The sequence below is a fragment of the Homalodisca vitripennis genome, chromosome 2 (assembly GCF_021130785.1).
Source record: "Homalodisca vitripennis isolate AUS2020 chromosome 2, UT_GWSS_2.1, whole genome shotgun sequence".
Taxonomy (NCBI): domain Eukaryota; kingdom Metazoa; phylum Arthropoda; class Insecta; order Hemiptera; family Cicadellidae; genus Homalodisca; species Homalodisca vitripennis.
The window spans coordinates 189,267,523-189,289,096 of NC_060208.1; the positions used below are offsets into that span (position 1 = coordinate 189,267,523).

Below are 21,574 nucleotides of genomic sequence, written 5' to 3' on the forward strand. Positions count from 1 at the left end.
TGAGCAAACTGAAATGCTGGCTCCATTTTCTGTAATTAAAACAAAATTGCAGAAAATCATTATTTTGAGGAAAACCACATGATCTGAGATCAGCCCAGTTTAGTTGATAGTGTGTTTTGTTGAAAACATTTTTGTTTCTTAGTCAAGGATGAAATGTTAAAGTGTCTTAGTTATATAATAAATGTTTTGAGTCAACTAAAGCTGTCCCATAAAAAAATTATTTTACTAAATTGCATCAGCTCTTCCACCAAAATTTACTTCAGAATGTGATTCTGCATGCCCAAACCTTGCAGAGAGTTGAGAAGGAGAGCTGCCCAGTAGATGACACTGCCCACTAGTCCCAGCAACATTGGCAGTTTGCGACCCACTCTGTCACTCCAGGCTCCCATGTAGAATGCTAAGATCATCGGTACAGCATGACTTGCCCAGCTCTCGTACTGGTGGAATGTTGATACAACTATCTGGCAAAATAACAAAATATTACAACCATTTAGTCAGCTTGTGCTTGCTACTTTTACTTTATGTAGCATGCAATGATTAGATTTTTTTTTACAACTCGATTAAGTACGAAGACGATTAAGAGGAAGTGATAGATGTGACTAAGATGACGGGGAGTATGGTGAATCAGATACACGGCTGGCATGTGTCTGACGAGCCCTCCCTCTCTGATCATGCTCACATCTGCTTTAAAATCAGAGACCTGGAACTTGAAAAAGTACTTCAGAAGGATTAGGTGGGCGATTAACTCGTTTAGTCCATATAAAGCTTTCCTGGGGGAAATGGAGTGAGACCGGTTTGCTTGCAGCGGGGGTGGGATATGTCCTTCCCCTGCTGTGCAGGCTGTTCTGGGCCTCTGTGACCCACAGGTACAATCCTCTGTACTGAAGGGTATCCAGGGTAGAGTTTATAATAACGAAGCAGGAGTTCTAGCATGGATCGACCTAAGTCTTTTAGGCCGATATTTCTGTCCTCCTTTCTTCTCAAAACCATGGAGAAGATGTTTGCTAGGTTTGTTTGGGGGGAATTTCTCTTGGAGCGCCTTCTATATCCAAATTAGTATGCTTACAGTCCAGGAAGATCATGCAAATCAGCCAGGTATCCAGGATTGAGAAGGCGCTGGCAGCGAAAGAAGTATCCATAGGTGTCTTTCTGGATATTGAAGGAACTTTTGACAATACAGGCATTCAGGTGTCAATACGTCATGGGACATGGTATTGATGGTCAAATATGTGACTGGATAAAGGCCTTGCTCACAGACAGGGTGGTTACCACTACTCTTATGGGAGCAAGGATCAGTGCAAGGACGAGGGGCTGTCCCCAGGGTGGCGTCCTTTCTCCTCTTCTGTGGAACCTAGTTGTGCAGACAACTTGCTTGTGTCTTGGAACAACAGAGGTATCTGTACACAGGGGTATGCGGATGGCATCGTGATTCTTGTGAACGGCAAGTTCAACACAATAGTCACGAAACTGACCAATGCTGCTATGAACATGGTGGGGAACTGATGTGGTGGGATGGACCTTATTGTCAACCCAACCAAAGGTGCCATGGTTGCCTTTACTAGGAGGCATCAGTTGGAGAGTATTGGTCCATTCTTACTGAGAAGCCCTTTTATTGAGTTGAAGTCCGAGGTTTAGTACCTGGGTGTAATCCTTGATAGGGTCCTCAACTGGGGAACCCATATGGAAAGGATTATCGCCAGAGAGAAATGATCTTTAATTCAATGCAGACATGCGATAGATGGGTTTTGGGGACTTAAGCCGATGCTTTTATATTGGCTTTATGTCTCCGTGGTTAGACCTGCACTAATGTTCGGGGTTGTAGTCTGGAGGCCAAGATGGCGGTAACTGGTCTAAGCATCCAAAGGTTGGCTTGCCTTGCTATCACTGGGACTTTTCCAAGTGTGCCGGGCGCAGCTCTAGACTGTTGCCTCAATCTCGCCCCCCTGGACATTGTCATTCAAGCAATGTCCAAGAGAAGTGCCTACTGTATTCAGCAGGCTGGACTCTGGTCTGCCTCGGGGTGCAGCAGAGGGCACTGTAGAATTAGCATCCTCATTCAGGGAAATGCTCTGCACATTATATCGGATCAGATGTCATAAAGATTTTCTTTCGACAAACCGTTCAGGATTGTCATATCTTCTAGGAAAGCTTGATCAGAGGGAAAGAAACCTCTTCCATCAGCGGAACTTGAATGGTTTAAAGACGGCTCTAAAACAAAACAATGACACTGGTGCCGGAATTGTGGGGGTGAGACCATGCTGGTGGTCCTTATGGGTCCTTATCCCATAGTCTTTCAAGCAGATGTCACAGCCATTATGGAGTGTGCTCGAGAGAATCTTCGTCTGCGGTATAGGAGTAAGAGGATTAGCATTTTCACAGGCAGCCAGGCAGCATTGAAAGCGTTGGACTCTTGTGTGTTCAATTCTAAACTTGTCTGGGATTGATTGTCTGGCAAGTAGTTTCTCCTCTTGCCAGGATCTACAATGTGTCTGTTTGTTGGGTTCTTGGTAATAAGGGGATCTCTGGGAAGAGAGAGCCGATGTCCTGGCTAACTTGGGTTCAGCGTCCAATATGATTGGACCTCAACCGTTCTGTGGCTTTTCTAGGTATGAATCCTTTGGCGCAGTCTTGGAATGGGTTCACACTGAACATGAAAGAAGGAGGAGGCTGCATCCGGGTCTGATAATGAGCAGAATGGTTCTGCAGTCACCTTCCTCTAGGGTGGCGTCTGATCTTCTCTCACTAATTAGATCGGTGTCTTCTTGGGTTATGGGTCTGATTACGAGACATGGTCACCTGAGGAAACATCTTTACAGTGTCGGTATCCTTCGGGAGGATCCGCTTTGAAGAATGTGTGATGACCAGGAGGAAACTCCTGAGGACCTGCTCTTTGACTGCCCTGCAATAGCAATGGAGTGGTACGCCATCTTAGGTAGTTTGGACAAGGGTGACGAATTTCCCTGGGAGAACTTGATTGGTTGTTTTCAGCAGTTTGTAGAACTGCTGAAACCGTAGACTGGTCGGCCTCATGGTGTGCTTCCAGGGTGCACAAAAGGCCCTTGAGGCTTAAGTGCATGGCAATAGGCCATAGAAGAAGAAGAATGTAAGGATTATTCCCTGTACCTTTAATATTTAACATTCATATCTGTAGTCTAGAAATCCGCACTTTATTTTGGAGTGATGTTATTTCTTTATCACCTTTCCATCAACACCATACATTGTATTTATGTATGTCAAATAACACAGTACTCAAGAAATGTTATTTTATAATGGATTTTTATTTTAAACACTTGCATAGTCTTTCTTTTCTCTTTTTTTTAAAAAAAGGTGATGCCCTTACCTTTTTAAGCTTTTTTTCTGTCCATCCTCTTAAGCCACTGTTCTGTACACAAATCCTATAATATGGAATAAGGGGGAAAGTTGATACAGTACAAGTTTAATGGTATTGATAAAGTCCTACGGACAGAGACAGGATCTGAACCTCAGGTATCTTTAACACAGACTCAAAGTCCGACGATCTAGAATGTGCGGCCATTGGCTCTGCTAATGATTAGATAATCGTAAATATGATTATTATTGTATAATCAGCTCACCATATTTGATTGTATGATTATGAGAGGTTCCATTTTGAAGATATTAATACACATCCAAACATCTTTGAGTTTTTTTTTTTGTCAACTGCATACTTTTTGAATATGTACAGGATTTGCCTACACAATGTCTGTGTACTGAAACCAATCTGTACTGGGAAAAAATAAATAGTTTGTTACCAAACTTTACAGGCTATAAGAAAATTAAATTAATAAATTAAGTTCTGGGTTAACACAACGAACAAGAGTGTATTTCATTTCATAATAATCAAACAAAACAAATTGCTTTCAAAATTTTGGGATGCAACCCAATCTAAGATAAATTAATTTTGTTCCCTCTTTACATGTAAAAGCAAAAGAAGTTCAATCTTATTCATCACATAGAACAAAACATATTTTACACTGTATATTTATTATTACAGTATTTGTTAATTATTTCAGTGTATATTAATTGTTACAGTGTATGTTGAAGTCTCATATATTGAACTTTTCATTTTTATATTTCCATTAAACTTGTTGATACTGATTCTCTTTAATACATGATGCCATCATTTGTTGTTATCAGATGAGGGATTAGGAAAGTAGCTACCCCACTATATCACTTATTATAAATAGATTATAAAAATTAAGATAGTATTATCTGATAGTGGTTAATAGAAGAGCTCATTCATTTTGATTACTCTTGCAAGGTTATAAAATCTTAAGAATTTAAGATAATATATGTTGAAACCTGGTACTGTTTTAACCAACAATATATGCAGTTCTTTGGTTTTTGTTGCAATTATGAGAAACAATACGAATCTTTTGTTACGTATAATTTGACATACCTATCAAATTCGGGTCGGTTGTCATACTTTTTCTAAGCTTATACAAAGTCTTATGGGCGCTGAAAAATGTTTCTTTGGTTTGTCTATGCAATAGACATTAGACAGACTCCTTTATTAACATATTCTTTAAGAACACCAATAGTGTCAATAATGTTACAACTCTTTGGTTGAGGAATACAACTGTACAAAATAATTATCTAACCTTTCATAGAATATGTCAAGAACAAACTGGACTATAAGCATGAAATTGTACAAAAAACTTTATTTTTACATAGACGATAATGATCAGTTTGATGATGATGATGATATATGTCTATACATGGGATCGGCTATGTAAAAAAAAATCCTATCAATCAGGAGGCTAGCAAAATTTCTCTTCTATCTGTTTATTGTCTGTCTGTTTGTAGGATACCTTGAGAATGAATTTAATTATAGACTTGAAATTTTGAATATAATATAATAAAATTTCACTTTATAGAAAAGATTAATTACAAGTTTATAAGACATAATGTTTTGCTTCTTACTGTTAATTGTTCCTCCCTTTTCCTTGACACATTGACTGAAAAATTTATACAACTGAAGAAAAAACATTAAATTATGAAGTCATTGAACAATGAATGAAAGTCTATTACTGAATCAAATCTTCTACTTCAGTGAACTTCTTTGCAACAATTGACAAATGAACTCTCTAAATAGACTTGTGATCTTCCATTTTATACTTCAAGTTTAAAGTCATTTCATGTGAATTAAAATTTGTACATTGTATTTTTAGTGAACCTTTTCTCTGATTAATACACAACAAAATTAAACAGTTGAGAGGGTCATGGGTCTGGACTGGAAACTAGGCCACTATTTATTATACATGACCATCTTAATCTTGACCTTTATACAGACTGATTAGTTTACACATAATTATGGTCTTGCTTCTGAAGATGTCATTGATCAATCTGTGCTACAAAATTTATCTTACTATTTTGTACATTAAATAATTATTTTTAGACAGTTTATTAATACATCAATGGAAAAATGTATTTATACTTTTTTTGGTTATGTGTGAGTAGAAGTATAGTAGGCCGATTTTATTTTTCAATAAATGGACTATGGAGAATGTTTTAAAATTGTTTTCATGAGATTAAAATACATTATTAAAAAAGAACTTTGTTCCATGTGTAAATTTAAGGAGTTTAAAATGTACTAAAATACGAAACGTATGCAAGTCTGGGTTGTGGCACCCTGTTGCCAGCTGTAACGGTAGTATAACTAGTGATGGGAAAAATCGATTGAATTCAACAATTGAGCGATTGTTACTGCACATCTACAATGCTCATCTGTTTTCCTGAATCCTTTACCTACACGATTTAAATTAACATGTGTTTACTCTGCAACAGAACAAAATGAATTTAAACAACTGGTACAACAAAGCGAGACGTTTTCGTGTCATACCTCATAGTGAGAATGTGGCAACGCTGCAAGATGAGTGGGCATTAAGAAAAGAAAAAACATCTGATATGTGTTATGGTGAATAAATTATATAATGTTATGGTGACAGTAAAATTAACTTCAACATAATAAACTGCAAATTAACAAAATCCATAACCACACATGTTGATAATGGATATAGAATAAACTTAAAAAATCTTTGTCTGTTGCAATCTGGTATTACTGTATTTTCTAAATATGAAGTTCTTTTTAAAACATCTATTTTTACCCCTTTTCTCCAAATAATTTTATGTTTTCCTCTATACTTTTATACTTCTGTCCTGTTTGTAAAAAGCATTCTGCAAACTAGGATTTCAAATTATTGTACTGTCTGAATTTAGACTTGTATAATTTCTACAAATTATAACCTAAATTTCTACTTGACTAACCAAAGTTATCATTTTCATGACAACCAATGCAGATTTTTGTCATTGCATGTCAATATATGTCTGCATTTATTGTTCAGATTGTTTAGTTATGTTTTGGTTTACCTTTTTGTTAATAAGATAAAAGGTTATTTCTCTTCTATAACAGCTAACAATAAATATTTAAACAAATGTCAAATATTTTCATGTTGCTTTATTAAAAATGGGCTAAAAGGTAGAAAAACAATTATATTCTTTTACTTGTTTGTTTCCGTTAGTATCTAATTTGTTTAATTTTAGCTATAGAATGTTTTACGTTTTTTTCAATAGTTTTAAGATTGTATATATATATATATATATAATTATTTTCTTTTCATTTTCAAAATTAGATATATTGATAGGAATGTTTGTTAATCTATTCACCATTGAGTTCACTGCTGGCATTTGGTGATTCCAAGGGGTAATAGAATATTTTAGAGAAGCAGGTTTGTTTGATATGGTTTTCTGAATATATTGCATTTTATGTGATTACTTTTTCATTATATACTATCAAGTCAAAGAAGTTGATTCTTTGCGTTTGAATTTCTTTTTTAAATTTAAAAGTGTTACAAAATTATGTTTATTAAGATCATCTATCTCTTCTTTATTAACTTGGAATATGTTATAAATAAACACATACATGTTCCACTTGACTGGAAATATAAGGCAGGAGAAGTAACAATACTAATGTGTATTGCAACATGCAAGTGATAGGTTTTGCAAAATTTGTAAATATGAAATGTGGTGACAAACTAAGTATGGCTGTCCCTTCAGTAACAAGTTCCTTCATTGTACCTTAACAAGCAAGCATAAATCCACCATAAGAGTGAGTCATCACTTCCCGGTTGCTCAGTATTTCGTAACAACTGACCTAAGATAGTGAGCCCATTCAGTTCTCTTCCTGTCTCAGAACAAGAGGTGCTTGTTGTTCCCAGCTGTACTGATAGCTCAAATATTTCTTTCCCATTTGTGCAAATGTTTCTTTTGTTTGGGTATAGATACAGCAAAATACAACTTAACATCAATTTATGGTTATAATAGAAAATTATTCTAACTGTCCAATAAATTTTAATTTTTCCGCATAGACTTTCAACAAAAAGCCATCTTCAGGTGTGAATCCGACAACTTAAAAATAATATCAAAATGATTACAAAGATGATAAAAATACAACCATCAACTGGTAAATTACTTGATAAATATATTTGCATCTGTAAAGGTGTAATAAATATACATACTAGTATAAGACATTGTGTCAAGGATATTTTGACACAGTAGACATGTTGTTTGAGCTTTAAAGAAAAGGTACGTTTTGATCCTAAATCAGTGTTAACTTCATGTTTCAATGTATTACGTTTTATAAAACACCTAGCCTTAGATATAAACTGATCTTTATAATTTAAATTCTATATATTATTTTTTTATTATTAATTTGTCCATTCTTCAAACAATTTTATGACCCTTAAATCTCTTTGTAAATGTTATTTGTTTCATTAATATGATTTTTATCAATAATTTATTTGGTAAATCCTAAACTTACTTTCATTGAAAATTGTATCTTGAGTTTCTGAGTAAAGTTTGTAATGTTATTCTTCATCAAAAGAGTTTTGTTTTGTTAAAATATTTACAAAAGTCTTTCTAATATCATTACAAAAAGGTCCTCAAATTGTTAATTTCCAAGTATGTTTATCTGCTTTCTTGTTTTTAAAAGTAATTTCTAGAGTGTTTGGAAGAACATTTTAATTTATAACAAACAATCGATTGATTTTACTGAATATTTATTGAAAACTGATATATTTGAAATATTATTCAATTATTTCATGTAATCATTCTTTTAAGATTTAATTTTAATTTATTAATGTTATTGGATTTATCATTTCATGAAAAGCAGATAATTTGGTAATGTGGATGATTTCATGATAATTTAAGAATTTATGATTATAGGAGGGTTTTATAGATTTTCTATACTGTTATCATTCTCTTTTATCAATATATCTAATAATGGAGAAGAAATATGAATTTTTTGATTCCAAAAGTAAATTTAGTTGTGTGGTGAATTGAGTTTAATTTGTTATTACAGTAGTTGGAAGCATTTGTTTTTATTAAATATGGAAAATAATCACCATAGCATAACCATGCTTTGAGGAAATATATTTTGTTTAAATTTTAATTACAAATTTGGCATGAAAATGCTTGTAATAAAAATGATGAAGAGTTTTAATAATGCTAGTTTTTCTATTTGTTGATACAAACTGTTTTAAAATTAAAACACAGTTTGAGATATGCATAATTTAGTTAGTATTATGCATTATTGTATATCATAGTGGGCTAAGTCGATCTATACTAACCTTTCCCACTAATCTTATTGACATATACATACATACATACATTATAGTTATATTATATATATATATAACTAAATATTCTTCACTGTCGATTTTGATTCTATATGTTAATTTCTGTGATTTCTTCCTTTAACTCCAAAATTTAGTGTGGAAAATTGTAAAATGTTACTTATTATCCAAATTTTAAACTAGCCGTTTGAACAAGAAGAAGGTGGGAGAATTTACATGTGAGGCTATTGGCTTCATTGTTTCCTGGCTTGTGGGTGATAAGCAAGATAAACAAATGTGGCAACTATTACTTTTCTCTTCAGTAACTTGTTCATGAGCATTTGTCATCCTTTTAAAACATTAGTCAAGTGGATCATTTAAATTTGTTAGAGGGACATTTAGTAGTTTTAACTTAAGAACCAGGTAAAGGCAATACTTAAAATGAGTAAAATAATCCCATATTAAAAACAAAACAAAAAACATTCCCGTATTAATTTTAAACACTTTGTAATATAAAATTCTTTGTAATAGAAGAATCTTCTTCTTCTTTCAGCTCTTTCATAATTTTATGTTAAAAGGTTGACTATTTGCCCAATTAAATTATCTTAGAGAACTGATGATCCTGCACAATTTGGGAGAGTTTTGTTGTAATTGCACTCTTATCCCCATTATTTATATATTTTAAACAAATTTCAACATAAACCAAATTGTAGATTTTGGATATTAAATCGTAAAAGCCCTTTTATAAAATTTGTATTTAATAATCCTTGAATGTTGTAGACGATAGTTTGAACCACTTCCTTGTTTGTAGATGGGATGTGTTGAAACCATTCAGTACAGTTTGTGCTCTATATTTCTCAAGGCTTCCAAATTCTTAGTGAGATTGATTAGTAATTGATTGAATCATGTTAGAAATCAACAATATCAAGAACACATATTTAGTTTCAAAGGTATAATATTCAATTTTTCTTAAGCTTTTGACTATTAGTAAATTTTGTTCATATGCTTGGAGTTCCAGACTAGCTAGTTCATAGTACAACATCTTTATTTCAAAATTTAACCAATTGATTTTCATAAGTAATTATTAATTTGATTTTATCATTAATTTTGTTTACTCGACTCATTAATACATTTTTAATTTCGATATTAGTTTTTACAAATTTGGAAAATATTTTGTTTCTTTGGAATTTTCCATTGAAAAATATCATCTTCAAGTATGAACCTACAATTTTAATGCAATGTTAATAATATGTATTAGGAATATTCATCTCTTATAATTTAGTTTTTAGACTATTCAGTTTCCTGTCATTAATTTTTAAAATGAAGCGTTTTTTATCTATTTCAGTAATGTTGTAGTTATTAGTACAGTTGTTTATTAGATATGTGCACAAGGAATAATAACTGGAATAATTCCTTTGGAACATTGACGGTTGACTTATTCAGAACTCCCTATTCTGTCAGTACGGCTCACTAAATGTGCCGAAATGTTTTGACACTATTAAGCGGAAAGACTAGGCTGGTAAATATTCCAGTTCCGATCTAATTTACAGCATTTCAAGTTGTAACATGTTCCTCTACTTGACTATTTATAGGGACTTTAGTGGGGACTGTTAATTTGGGAATGACAGTTGTCATTAAATGCTTAAAAGTGTGTATTAAAATCCTAAAACATAACAGTTTACCTTACTATTTTAAATTTACTTCATCAGTATTTGATTACATTTCTGATATTATATTTTATACAGTGATTTAAAGAGTAATGAATTGTCAATATTTTAGAAGTTATTACACATTGTATTTGTTGTGATTTAAATAAAATATTTTTAAATAGAATTATTTAGTTTACTTCATCTACACCAATACTGTCAGTAGCTTTACGAAGAGATTAAAAATTTAAATTGATGTTATGGTACTGTATATCAAGATGATCTCTGTAATGGTCGTAAACCAGTTGAGTAGAGATATTGTGTTGAAAATTCATTTGTAAATATCATTAAGGCAGCTATGTAGTGGAAAATCTTACTTATCAGATATAATTATCAATACACTCTGAATATAGTATGTACCATATTGTTCTGGAACAAAATTAGTTAGGAAATAAATAAAGTAGGCAAGAACTGTCAAGGTGGAACTCCTGGAACGTTGCACTAGTTCTGAGTGTGAAACGTTCGGATAAGGACGGTTTCAGTCCTTGAATGGCATGGTCACCTCTACTTCTGTTTAACTATTTTTGTTAATAGAGACAGCAGTAGCAGTTCTTGTTCCCAGTTACAGAATGGATCTCAACAGAACTACGTGCTGTGCTTACCTGTACTTTCTTGTAGTCCTCCTTGTGCTCCTCAGTGTTGATGGCAGCACAGGTATCAGCAGGAAGACGCAGATCTACGGTACACGCCTTGTGCACAAAGAATGCCTGCTCCACCACGGTGGACAGCATGTACGAAGCCATGTACAGAAACATCACTGGCTCCACAGAGATCTTTGTGTACCATGGCTTTGGCCTTGTGTCCGTATTAATCTATAAGCAAGCATAGTAAAACATCAAATAGCTTAGCGAGAAATCTATTTTTTATGGCATTGCTTTTAGTTCCTAGATATCATACATGGCAACTATGTTATATTTAAATTTTAACCCATAATGTATATATGTGTGTATATTCGCTCAGGTTGTGTAAATGCATAAATGTTCACATCGAAACATGAAGTAGACTTCTTTTGATTATAGCTCCTTTAATATTTTGACATTTGTCGTTATGAAAGAGGATTTACAGTGCAAGTGCTGAAATATTAAAGGGACTTTTAAATCAAAGAAATATACTTCATGTGTGTGTGTATATATATATATATATATATATATATATATATATATATATATATATATATATATTACGGAGCTTAATATATGTGTGTAAATATATATATATATATATATATTACGGAGCTTAATATATGTGTGTAAATATATATATATATATATATATACACACACACACACACACACACACATTTTACATGTGTGCCTGTACAAGTCCGTACTAAGACCGTATTTTTGGACAATTTTACCAGAGGGCCAGGCCTTGCCACTGTTTATTTGAAGGGGCCATGTTGACAGACGGTGGCAGGACATGATGGGCCCGGCCTAATATTATTTCCGGGGCCCGCCAAAGCTGAGAAAACGGCCCTTTGTGTGTGTGTATTACTATTATAAAACTTGAATTAATATTTTATAAATAGTCCTTCCACTCTACCAAAGCCAAAGCTGAGAACGTGAGCATGTGTATTATTATAAAACTTTAATTATTTTTTTGTAAATAGTCTTTCTACTTTACCAACAAATTCTAAGTCCAAAAATAACACATAAATTTCTATTTTTTACCCCTAAATATTTTGCATTTACCTTCAAGCCTTCAAGTAATCCTGCCTTAGAAATAGTCTTAGATGAAATTAAATCTGATATTGTAAGTCTTACAGAACATAAATTAATATATTTTGAAATAACTAACGTAACTGTATATAATAATGTACTATAATCTTGTTACTGTCGTGAAATTGTAGGAGGTCGAGGAGTTATGACCTTATGTACTGACTGTAAAAGTTAAAAATGTTGACATTCCTGAAACTGAAGAACTAGTTCAAAAGGAATTTGAATTCTGCTCAGTAGAAGGGAAAATAGATAACTTATCAACTTTAGGTAAACAGTTTGACAATTTTTGTAGACAATTTTGATGCAGCTTTAAAGATATTGTAAGATAAATAAGACTAGGTACGTGGAGATCAAAATTGATGTGTTGAAAAAGTCTAGGTCCTGTGAGGTTGTACAAACTACACTGATTCTGCATAATATGTGGTATCTAATACAGTTTCCTATGAGAACTGCATTGGAATCTCAAAGTGCAATTGATAACATATTGATAAGACAAAATTATCCATAACAGGAGTTACAGAGCTATCGATCATGATGCTCAGTTGCTAGAAGTAAATTTATGAACTGAATGAAAAACACAATCAGCCACTCATTCAATTGAAAAGAAAAGTTAATAACCAAAATACTGTTATATTTCTTTAAAAAATAGCAACAAAAACATGGTATGATCTGTATCAAGCTCCTGTAGATTAAAAGTATGTTTTTTATAATATTTTCAGCTATTACTTCGCCTTTTGTTTTCCATTTGTAAAAAATAGAATTCGAAATATAAGAATGACTATAAATAAAGCCAAATCGTAATGTACCATAAAAAACTATTATAATTTAGTACAATAATTTTTCACTCTTCCTGAAATTAATATTATCAGCTTTGATTTGAAAATCCTGCTGTTTAAAGGTTTCTCACAGAATGAATTTGAAATGAAAATGTATTTTTTCATAAGTGTAAAATACCGGTAACAATTATTTTAATGATCTAATTTACCTTTCATTAGAATTATTATGAATAAGAAAAGAATTAGAGAGAAAAAGGTTTTCTCTTAAGGCTACACTTGTAAGTAATTTAATAGACTTGTCCATATGGATCTAAAATCAGATGAAAAAAGGTTGTCATATGCTGTAAACTTGAAAATTAACGTCATATTGCTTATACAAAAAATGTGTTCACAGTTTTAGAAGAAAACAACCAGAATACAACAAAGTACTAACTTACTACTCAATAATTAACAAACTTTTAAATATAAAATTTGTTAAAAATTCATAGTTTGTCTTTAGATTTAAAGATACTCTGCAACATACACAACATACTCTGCATCTCCTCATGGCAAGCCAGGAGAGAAATTAGTTGAAATCAGTATGAACTTTATGATAGTGAAGGTAAACAGCTAGAAGTATAGGTTTGTTTACAAACTTATGAAAATTTGAGTGATAATCGAATGCCATAGGGCATCTGATAAACTTCAGGTTCATTGCTTGCTCCATTAAAATTGGTATTAACAAGAGATAAGAAACCGATAGATCAACACAATTGTAGTGCAATACAATGGTGCAGTAGGGGAGTGGTGGAGTAGTTAGTTCATGTAAGCTACACAATTGAACATATAAATTAAAAACTTATTTCTCAAACATTTTATGTAAAAAGGTGCTGTGAATTTTTTGTTCATATAAAAATTCTGGGAACTTTAATCCCACAACAAAACTCCAATGAAACCTTGAATTAGAAAATTATTAAGTTTTATCTAAATAAGGCAGAATAAAAGTTGGGAGTAACAATGTTTACTTTGTCAAAGAGAGTAAACAAGTTAGAGTTTCTTGTTCTAAAGACAATGATAAATTATCAGAAAATTGATTGAATAGAGTTAAAAATATATTTAAACAACTGTATCTTATATGTAAATTGTAACATTAATGTATTTAACTTACAATTAAATAAATGGATTACATTTTATAAGGACAGTATTTTTATCACAGGATGCCAATAAACAAATGAGGTAAATATTATTAAGTTCCTAAATTTAATAAACTATATACTTATATATGCTATATGTCAGTATATTACAAAAGGAATGTATTGAAATGAAATAATATATTCAATTGTGTATGTCTTTTGTTTACTTTATCCTAGGAAATATTAAAATCACACTTTAAATCATATGAAATATAATTTAAAACATTTACTTTTTATTATACTTTAATACAAAGAAAATGTAAGTTGATGACTGAAGTCACTCAATCCCATAAAATTAATTTCATTTCATCTAAGTTATAGATTTTAAAATAATTATTTAATTAAAATATTATAACAATTTTACCAAATTTTGTGTTATTAACCCAAGCATATTTTGTTTGAAATTATAGATGATAATTTAACATGATGGCAACATAATATCCAGCTATTTCACTCAGCTTACGTCAATTATATTACAATAAACCACATTAGCTTGATAATTGGGTTACTCAAATTGATAATTTGAGCAATTGCTTTTGAAATACTTCCTTTTATGTTTTATACACACAAAATTTGGCTTTTCTTGATAAACAGATGATGCAAAAAGTCCAAGATATGAATCAGCCAGAAATAGTATCACTTACCAGCATGATAAGGACATTTACAGTTAATAATTAACAACTTTAACCTATTATGTTGTAAGTAATTAAATATTAGATTTTCAATAGCTTACATATTTCAAAAAAACTACCTTAAATCACACAATTTGTAAAAATCTATAACATTTGAATATCACTATTGTACTGACAGACAGACAAACAGACACTTTTGTAAACCTACAGTAATGATTTAACTCTTTAACACTAAAGAGTTTAAAATTATACTCTAAATTATGACAATAACTTTATGTGATATATTTTAACTATTGTTGTATAAATAAAAAAGATTTATATAATTTCAAAATGTATTGCATTATTTATATAACCTATTATTACTCAACCACCGAAGTGACAATATTATTATGAATATTTACTTTCACTTTTAAACTCTAATTATGTAAAAGGCATACCTGATAGTAGTTATCCATGTGTTATATTATAATGTACAACTTATTGATATGATAACGTAAATATCATCTTTACACGACTAGCGCTCTACTCCTCATCTGACCAGTGAACAAAGAAAATGTTAAGTCTATAATCACACGCTGTCTTGGCAACTAATGCGTGACACTGGCAGCGGAGCGAACGCGACCTTCTCTTCCTCATCCTCTCAGGTCTACCACCCGAACGTCTTATAAAACTGAAATACAAGTAAGGCGCTACGTAACACTATAATAAACGTAATTGTTATACCGCAAATTATGTGCCGCGTTTACAAGGTCGTCAAACCGGTTTTGTGGTATCAAGTGCGCACTATTTCTGTATAATGCTAACCCTGAATGCCTGTTTCAACAAAATATTTATCCTGATCAATATAGTGTATGCCTACTTCGTGCGTGGTGAGCAAACTTGTAGCCTTTTTATATTGAAACATTCCGTGCTATTTCAATTTCACAAAATAACATCATTCACGAATGAAAATATTTTATTTTACTCACTAACTCTAGAGAACACATTTGGAATTTGGAGATTATGCAACATAATTTCTGTCATCTGGTAAGGTTAACCTGAGGAAACAAAATTAATATGATCAACAAGCTACAATTGTGGGCTCATATTCGTTTTCGTGCATATAAAACCATCAACAATATACACAAACACACTGCGAAAATTGTAGTCATTAATTTTCGGAACAACAGAAACTGGACTTAGGTCAAATAAGTGACAAAACAACACTGGAGTGTTGTAAAATCTTTATGTAAGAGGAGCGGCAAAGTAATACAAGGTAAAGCCGAGTTTTAAAATTTACTCGTAGTGCATACATTTGAAGTACCTATTATGTACTTACCTACTGCACATAGTTGTGTATTGAGATTTCTTATGATTCTTCGTACTATTTATTTTAGCTTTAATAATGTACTTAATTTAGAGGTATAAAAAAGGTCAACTAGATTAAACTTCTTGCAGCAGTGAACATTTCATTAACAAGCTAAAGCTCGGTGGGGCAGCGTGAGATATACCCTCAGAAATTTGATATACTTGCTGAACTAATATCAAAACTAACATAGTATATCACTTAAAAATCCTAAATAGTAGTATATAATATTTTATTTAATGATTAAAATACACTTAGACATATCTAGAGAATAAAAAAATATGGTATAGCATTTTTTTATGTGTATTGTGAACCTTTGCACCTTAAATATACTTTTTTCTAAATGGATCAATTTCTTCAGATGTACTCTAACATTGATTTCAAGAGAGTCTTTAATTAAAAGGATGCAGAATTTACACTGTAAGGGTCGGAATAGCAAATGAGCTCTTACACTGTTAAGAATAGTTCAGGTTTAAAATATTTTGGAGTACTGTAATTTATTATTTTAGTTTTACCAGCTATTTAATGGCTTTGTAACACTGTGCAGCGTGAGATTACTGTTATTGTTGTAGATTTTGATGCTTTTTGTGTACGGTATAGCGGTATAGGTATAACGCAGATCGTCGTGGTCGTCATGCTGCAATGATTGCGTAAAATGCACCTTCCAATTTTAACAACGGCAAATTAAAACAGAGGTGTATGTAGATTGTGTTAATGAATTGAAGGCGTCTAAAAAATGTGAGGAACCATACCTGCATATACTTAGTCTACAACATAAACAGTTTCGTTGGCATATTTTATTTTTGCATGAATAGGTATTTTATAGAGGATATTTTTATATTTACATTTCACAACATAAGATATGTCCTGCTTGTGGAAATCGTTTGTGTTTGAAGGTGATGATGAAAATGTTACAGAAGAAGCGGTGGCAGTCATTGGTAAGACTCTTTCATTAACTAGAATTAAATGACTAAATGGTAGACCGGGCTTTGTACCTATACAAGATAAAAATTATGTTCATCATATAGTTTGCTATACGCTTAAAATGTACAGTTAAATTATAATTAATTGACATAATTAACAAATGCCTTTTTAGCTATGGATTTAATAATAATTATCATAATAATATAAGGTAATTTTGAGGTTTTATAAAGATATTGAGTAATGTAATCGTAGATGACAAAACGTGTTTAACTTTTTAAATGCAAATATTGTATCTATACCTTTGTTGAATAAAAGTGAATAAGGAATGAAAAATGTAATTGTAAGGTATTTAAAACATTTTACAAAGGATTGAAACAGACTACACTATAGCTGTATTCTAAAATTAAAATAATTGGTTTGACAATTTTCGTGCTTATTTATAAAGCTCTGAGTGTTTAGAGAACTTTCAATTGTGCACATATACCCTGTATCGCTTGAGATTTTTCAGTTGCAGTCTAACCAGAAAGAGGGCAAAGCGTTTCCCGTGCTACGAATGTTGAAACTGCTTACTCCATTTTTTAGAAAAAGAAATTTGTGAATAGAACATTTCTATCTGTTATAGATCCCTAGTACTATAACGGGTAATATCCCCCTTCTACATACACAAGTTACATTACGAAACAGTAAAAAGGTTATGAGATTTGTCATTATTGTTTCATTATTACTATACTATACGGTCATACGAATAAGGCGGTGAATATACGGCAATATGTACTGGAATAGAATAGATTGAATACTCTCCTGTTTTCGGCCAACTAACACTAACGGCCAAATTTTGAATGTGTGTTTTCAGATGTACGTAAACATTAAGTCTAAATCTGCAAAGTATCCACTGAATGTTCTTCCGTCTGCGATTATTCGCTAATATTTCTATGAAACTTGTATAGATTAATTCATAGTTGAATTATGGATCATTCGATATCAACGAAAAGAGCTTCATAAGTGTGTCTTTGTCGTTCCTGATCCAAAATTTGATGCTCTGAACATTCTGAACGTTCTGTGATATACGGAATCCCATTAACGCTAACTTCAGTAATGACACTGAAGTAAGATGCAATTGAAAGCAAATTACCTACTCAAGATATTTCCATTTGAAATTAATGAAGATATTAAGCTGTATATGAAATAATGAAAATGAAATGAAATAATGATATTTATTCAGAAAAAATGCAGACTTTATATTATTATGGAATATAATCTAACCACATTAACAAGTTGCGTGGTTAGATAAAACTAAACAATAGACAAGGAAAGGTCTGATAACAGTGGTCTTCTCTGATAAGGACTTGATGTTGCAGACCACTGTGGTAGTATTGAAAGTTTCTCACTACATTTAACTAAAATTAACCTTAAAAGAAAAATACATTAACGTCGATAAGAGCACAACTTCATCAATTTAAACTGTAGTCAATCTTATTTTTACTTACTAGTCAATGTTTAAAATATATACATAAAAGATTACCATATTGCAGACTTTAATTCATCTATTTTACAAATACAATTTATATAATCACAATATTATCTTGACATTTTAAGCTAATGGAAATAGTATTAAGATTCTATAAAATATTATGTTATATTGGTTACTAATTAAAAAGAGAAGTACGTTAAAGTAAAAGATTTTTTTATATCTGTCAAAGACTACAATTAGTTTGATTGTAATTTTGGTATAACTATTCGTGAATTCATTAGTGTAGAATTAGTTCTGTCAAAATCAACTTAGCTATCATACAAAAACACACTCCCCTGTCGGATGAATTTATAATGTGAAAAATATGCAAAATTTTCCTTTTAAAAATATAGGTGTTACAAATGTATCCTGTATTTTTATCACAGCTGAAGAAAGCAGACATAAAGGTAAGTGATAGTGTATGCTGAGGGCCTTGGGTTAGTCACTATCTTAGCGTCTGCTAATAATAACAAAGCCATTTCAAGAACTGTCTAAAACCTTGGAGGATTTCATCTCTTAATGCAATCCATGGACTTAGTTGGACATATAATGGGAGAATATAGTCAGTCTGTGCAGATCGTGTGATGATCCGTCTTTGGCAGGAGGACATTCTTGACCTGATGAATGTACATTCATACGCAGGACGTATAAGGGTATAATATGCAAACTTTGTGAGAATCCATGCAAATTAAGAAACCATTTTAACATTTGAGTTGCTTTCCAGTTCTGAATAAATTTATGTTCGTTCTTTTTACGTTACCAGGCACCAAATCTTCATCAATCATAAATTAATCTGAGAGTGGATCAGATGTTGGGTCTAACATATCTTAATATTGTGATTGGAGGTAGATTCCACATTCATACCGTAGGTGGCAGAAGAATCTAACTTATGCTGGAGTAGTGCAATACAAAGAACTATGACATGGATTCGTTTTAAACAATAAAAGTTAAGAGCAAATCAAGAGACTAACAAGTAGGGGGATTAATTTACAGTAACTTAACAGATTTTACTTTAATAAGCACTTAAGGATAACCTATAAATAAAACGTAATAAGTTACAGTTACAACTGAAAAAGACACGTAGTCATGGGGTGTAGATCCGTGATAATGTACAAATACTACTAATTTAAATTTACCACTACTGGACATAGTTTTTAAAATATGATCAAGAAGAGAGATTTAACTTATTATAACCAGTTAATGTATTTAATATTTGAATTATTTCAATTCAAAGTATAACACTAAACAATAGTTCAAGTGTACATAATATTTAGTATGATAATAGATTTATCTAATAGTTTAGATCTCCAACGAAATATAATATATATATATATATATATATATATATATATATATATATATATATATATATATATATTATATATATATATCTTATATATATATAAAAATCTTGAGTCACGATGTATGTTGCCAATAAACTCCAAAACGACTGAACCAATTTCAATCAAATTTCACATGTATCCGTAATTTAGTCTAACTTAGAAGATAGGATAGTTATTATCTGAATTATTCGCTTATGTCGTGAATATAAACGAATAAAATGAAGAAAAGTTTTCAAAGCGCCTGCACATTATAACCTGCAATTACGATATAGATACGTATATTAAACAGTGAAACACTATTTGAAGGCGCTAAGTTATGATGTATAATTGTCTAAACTAAATTTTTGGTTGAACTTAAAGGTTGAGTGGTAGACCACTTTGTAATAAAATACATTATGCATGTACAATACATTTTTGACATATTTTCTTGATCGTGACATCAAGGTAAAATCTACATCGGGGTTGGAAATATAATTTACTTCAACCAGAAATGCTCATACGCGGGCAAAACTTACGAAAAGCGTGCGAAGCCGCGGGAAACAGCTAGTATATATATATATATATATATATAATGTCGACAATGGACAAAGTCAGAATTCAAGTAATGTCTCAGCAATTATATTTATGTGATAGCCGTTTTAGGATATCTGTTATAAAAAAAGACTTACTGAAATAATGGAATTTGTTATTCCAAATTACCATTACTCTGGTATTGCTTCCAACTATCGTGATCCGACGCGGTTGCTCGCCATCACTGAATCGATCCAAACTGTATTAGTTGATATCGGCACAGTTTAACGTTAGAAGGAATCGAACAATGCAAATATGTTTCTTTCAATCCAAAACCAATATTCTTTATTTATAGTACAAAAGATATCATTAGTATCATAATTTATTGCCGAGTTTTAGCGTGCTTGCAACAATGTGTGCTGCTTATCTGCCGGTCGCGCAGTATGACCTCACCTTACATGGTGCTTAAGTTCATAACTTCTATAAAAGTACAGATAATCAATCGACTTCAGTCCAAAAGTATTTTACATCAGAGACTTATAATTTAGTGTCTTAATTAATGCTAATGGACGATGGAATGTACGATTATTTATTGATAGGCCTAATAATGGTTTCTAAACACGGCAGTTTAAACATTTTCAATGGGGCCAAATCTTGTGTTTTTTCTGTGCCTGAAATGTTGAAGATGGGCGGTTTTGAAGGATAACAGTATTTTGAACATTGTCCATTTTTTATAAAGGGTGGAAATAACGTCTTCACAATGAATGTTTTCAAACGCCTACTAGTGGATAGCAAAAATAAAATTGATTTTTTTTTATTTTCAAAACTAAAGCCACTCTCGCAAAAATGGAGGAGGGGCACAGTTAACTAAAAATTTAAAAGGTAAGACCCATTGAATAACGCCTCAAATTAAAAGCCTTGAAGAGACTAACGAACGATACTAAGAAAGCAGAAGTCCCACTTTCCTAAACAAAATTTTGAGCATTTTAACGTCCAGAGGCTATAAATCCATTATTTACATTTTTTAGAGCATTGTACCGGGGAAACTTATACTGGACGCAATGAATAAGTCTACAAAACAAAGAAAGCTTTTTAAAAACTACCAATGGTGCCCTTAATTAAGGGAGGGGGAGAGGACTGAAACTACTCAACGTACTGCATATCTGTGCTTAACCGTTTTTAACTGTTACACAGTAAAACATAACATTAACAGCCAATTATTTATATGTCTACTAAAAATTAAAATATCCATAATTTTGTCCATGGATTTTCGTTGTATGAGGGCGTTGCTTTTGTCTCACTAAGACT

General features: G+C 31.8%; 1 protein-coding gene across 1 annotated transcript in view; it reads right to left on the reverse strand.

Annotated features, from left to right (window-relative positions):
- LOC124355194 (proton-coupled folate transporter) overlaps nt 1-15,254 on the reverse strand; it is a 30,945-nt gene extending 15,691 nt beyond the window's left edge. The window contains exons 1-3 of the mRNA XM_046806201.1: nt 15,072-15,254; nt 10,939-11,148; nt 287-461 (exon numbers count right to left, since the gene is read on the reverse strand). Of these exons, the coding sequence (XP_046662157.1) occupies nt 287-461; nt 10,939-11,148; nt 15,072-15,089 (403 nt within the window). The 5' untranslated portion in view covers nt 15,090-15,254. The remainder of the gene's footprint in view (nt 1-286; nt 462-10,938; nt 11,149-15,071) is intronic.
- Nucleotides 15,255-21,574: the final 6,320 nt, after the last annotated feature.